Raw genomic sequence first — 4097 nt, forward strand, 5'->3', positions numbered from 1 at the left:
AAACTTCCATAAGAGCTTGTTGGTTGGTGTTAATATCAATGTTCTTGGTTAAACGAGATGGCTTCGGTGTTAAGCTGAAAAATAAGGAAGGTTTCTTTTGTTTATTTAGGTATGTCGGTGCGAGGTAATTCCAAGCGGGTTGTTTTTTGGGAACTGGTGCTTAATTGAATCAAGTGTAGACTGCCAGGGTGAAGGAGCATGAATTTATATTTGGGTGGTCGATTATTCTCCTTAAGTTTATTTTGTCATGTGTTCCTGTCTATGCTCTTTCCTTTTTCCAAAGCCTCTTTAGGTATCATTTTCTCTATTGATTATATTTTATATCATTTTTTGGGTGGGTGTAAGGATCATATGAAAATTTCTTGGGTTGATTGGGATTATATTTGTTTAAAAAGGAGGAGATAGGTTTAGGGGTGAGGCGATTGAGGGAGTTTAATGTTGCTATATTGGGTAAATGGTTTTGGAGGATGTTTGTGGATCAGGGGGGATTGTGGTATCATGTGTTGGTTGTGTGGTACATAGTAGAAAGTGGGCGGGTGAAAGTGGATCGGGGAGGGTCAAGTTAGAGGAAGGATAGGGTGAGGATTTGTGACGATGTTGGCTTTTAGGGAGGGATTTGGTTTGAGGAGAATGTGGTTTGTAAGGTGGGTAATGGGGGTGGATACGTATTTCTAGACTGATGGGTGGTTGAGGGAGGTACCATCGTGTGCTAGATTTATATGGCTTTTTGATTTGTCAGAGGATAGGTGGTTTTAGTAGTAGATATGTTTGTGTTGGGATGGGATGAGGGTGTGGATGCTTGAAAGTGGCAGCACCGTTGGTTGGCTTGGGAGGAGAAGTTGGTTAGGGAGTGTTCAGCTTTTCTTTCTAACATGCAGTTGGAAGATAACACAAAAAATTCATGGCATTGGCAGTTAGACAGGGGCATCCAGTATTAAGTATGCGGTGTGCATTTCTTCCTTACTAGCTCGCAACCGTAACAAGCTTGTGCAGTCTCCGACTTGGTTTGGCATAAGGATGTTCCTTTGAAGGTCTTAATTTTTGCTTGGCGTCTTCTTCGAAACATATTGCCAACTAAAGATGATTTGGTAAGGCGCGGTGTTCTTGCTAGTGAAATACATATGTTAACAGGTTGGGGGATGTGAAATCGTAAAATCATTTGTTCCTGAACTATAATTATTTTGGCACTCTTTGGTATCTGGTCCACAATTGGTTGGTTTCCTCTTTGGTATCATTTTGTCCCTTGCTCTATTTTGGATCATTTTGTTCATTATGTTAATCTAGTAGGTGGGTCAAAAGCAAGCCGTTCTTTTATGCTCTTGATTAGGTTTACTTGTGTTTGAGTCATCTGACAAGAATAACAGAGTCTTTAATAATGAGGAAAAATCTTTGTCTCGGCTCCTATATAAGCTTAAACATATGTCTTTTTGGTGGCTGAAGACAAAGATTATAAATATTTCTATAGATTTTTATATGGCTATTGCCAGCGTCCCTTTGATTATTTAGGGATTGGTTAATTGTGTTCTATTGGTGGTTTCTTTTGAACTTTAAAGCTTCTTTGCAGAATATCTTATGCTGAAAAGATTGCTTGTAGTGTTCATAAATAAATTTTATTTTGAGTTCTTCAAAAAAATTTGTCATTGCTCTCAATATACTCAGTTTATTTTTGGTCATCGTCATAATAATTTATGAGAATTTGTTATCACACCCTTCATGCTTTTTGATTTTTGCGCACAATTTAAGATTTCAAAAATGTCATCTGATTTTTGAATTTGGAATTTTTAACCATTTTCAAAATGCAAACAATTAGCCACAATTCAACTTCGGCTAATTACTTTTTTTCTTGATTTTTATCAACTTGAATTCTAAAATCCAAACAAAACAAGTACTTTGGATTTTATGATCCAAATACCCTTACATGCTTTGAACCCTTCTGTTGGAACAAAATGTGTTTAACATTAACCCTTAAGAGTTTTGATGATAACAAGGTATTAAAAATTGTCAATTGTTTCTCTCACCTTCACCTTCTTGTTCCAAAAAATCAATTGATGAAAATGTGAAATTTAATTTTGACACAAGAGTGGCTCGAAGTATGCAAAATGGGTGTTTGAGTTGTAAAATCGTAATGTTTAAAAATTCTTGTTTTGTCTTCAGATTATAGAATTCAAACCTAATATTTGACAGACGTTCAGATGATACAATCTGAAATAGTCTAGAGTATGAACTATGGCGTTACAAAGCTAGGTTTAGACGGTCTGTGGTTCATTTTTTGCATGTTTGGTTTATTTTACAGGTTTTCTTTTATTTAATATTCCCTAAAATAGAGGTTTTCTTTTATTGTAGTTACAATCTAGGATGACTTTGTGGCTATATATAGGTTTGCATTCTTCTCCATTTTCATTGCAAATCCCCTCTTTTTTCATTCTTCTCTTTTCTTTCTTGTTTTTCCTTTAGGAGTGGTTATGATGTTATGGTCATTGTTGATCATTTATACCATCACAAAACTGTTGTGCGGTTTTAATAGGTATCATATACTTTTTAATCATCTATTCTTGGTTTTTTACACGATTCGGATTATGTAATCCGAAAGAACAATATTAGGATTTAGATTATATAATTCCAAGAAAGACAATTTAAATTTTTTGAACGACACATGAGAAGTTAATAGGCTAAAGAAATAAAAATCTCGTGTTAACTTATGGGAATAACTGTGATTGGGATAAAAAAATTACATTCACATCCATCACAAATCAATATTTCTATGATTTTTAAACGATACGATGAAAGTTAACTTATTGGAAATAACTGTTATGATGAATATTTGTTGTGCGTGTCATCTTTGCGCATGGATCATGCTAATCTTCTCTGTATCATTCCAATTTTATCGGATGTCCCCGAAGGGACTGTTATGATGAACTTATAGTGCAAATTCTTTTTACACTAACTATACATATAAATTAACTCCTTAATTAATTTTGATACCAAAAGCAAAAGGATAAAAGGAGGGTACTAGAACAAGCAAGAGCATGTAAGAAGAAACGGAAAGGACATCAACAATAGAAGATAGTGGAAACATCAATCAAACTACAAGAAACTTCATGATCTTGTTTTTGCACCCTTTATATAACCATAGAAATTCCAAATTATTTCTCATATGATCAATACAAATACAACTTCTTGGTACCCTAATACACACAACACTTAACACTTAAACCATGTCATTCATTTCACAACTTCTAGGTAATGAAACCTATGATCCTTTCTTATCTATGGTAAAAAAATGTCCTGTCCTAAGCACCCCAACAGATTGGAAAGAAACCAAAGATGCACATGTTTTTATATCTGACCTTCCAGGATTAAAGAAAGAAGATGTAAATGTAGAAATTGATGAAGGAAAAGTGCTTCAAATTAGTGGTGAAAGGACTCATAATGTGGATGAGAATGATGAGAAAGATAACAAGTGGCATCATGTTGAACGTTGTCGTGGCAAATTTCAAAGAAGGTTTAGGCTTCCTCAAAATGCTAAGGTTGATCAAGTTAAGGCTAATATGGAAAATGGTGTGTTAATTGTCACTATCCCTAAGGAGGATGTGAAGAAAAGTGAAACTAAGGTGATTCAAATTGAGGGAAATTGAAAAATTTGTGAGTTGTTTTTTTAATGTTGAAATTGAAAATAATAAAGAGTTTGTGATTGAGTAAGGGTGAGGAAATAAAAGAGTCTTTTTCTACATAAATATAAGGGTCTTTGTGCTTTTGTCAATTGGTGTGTGTACTTTTAATTTGGTGATATATTGCTTATGTTGGGTGATGTAATGTAACTTAATAATTAATTTCATATGGTTCTTGTAATTTGAGGTTGTTCTATATAATCTTGTGTTTCTTCCCTTATTCGAATCAATCTTCATAGTAGCCTAGAATTCATAATTGCACTATAGATTCCAATTATTAAAAGTCTGATTCGAATCAAACATGTATTTTTAGTTTTCTTTTGACCCAAACTTGTTCCTATCTTTGTCTTCACTCTTTCTCTCATCATTAAATTAAATTGCAAAAACACTCTAAACACTTTTCTCTCTCTTTCTAAAAATCTCCTCATA

General features: G+C 33.9%; 1 protein-coding gene and 1 non-coding gene across 2 annotated transcripts; one reads left to right on the forward strand and one right to left on the reverse strand.

The window, feature by feature from the left end:
* Window positions 1-2799: 2799 nt before the first annotated feature.
* On the reverse strand, window positions 2800-2904 carry LOC112416162 (U6 spliceosomal RNA). Its single transcript, XR_003006473.1, has one exon. It is a non-coding gene; the product is annotated as a U6 spliceosomal RNA (small nuclear RNA).
* Window positions 2905-3062: 158 nt separating this feature from the next.
* Window positions 3063-3799, forward strand: LOC11416008 (class I heat shock protein). The gene has a single exon (XM_003618742.3). The coding sequence runs from the start codon at window positions 3216-3218 to the stop codon at window positions 3633-3635; it is 420 nt and encodes a 139-aa protein (XP_003618790.1). The 5' UTR covers window positions 3063-3215; the 3' UTR covers window positions 3636-3799.
* Window positions 3800-4097: the final 298 nt, after the last annotated feature.

This window comes from Medicago truncatula, chromosome 6, assembly GCF_003473485.1.
Source record: "Medicago truncatula cultivar Jemalong A17 chromosome 6, MtrunA17r5.0-ANR, whole genome shotgun sequence".
Taxonomy (NCBI): domain Eukaryota; kingdom Viridiplantae; phylum Streptophyta; class Magnoliopsida; order Fabales; family Fabaceae; genus Medicago; species Medicago truncatula.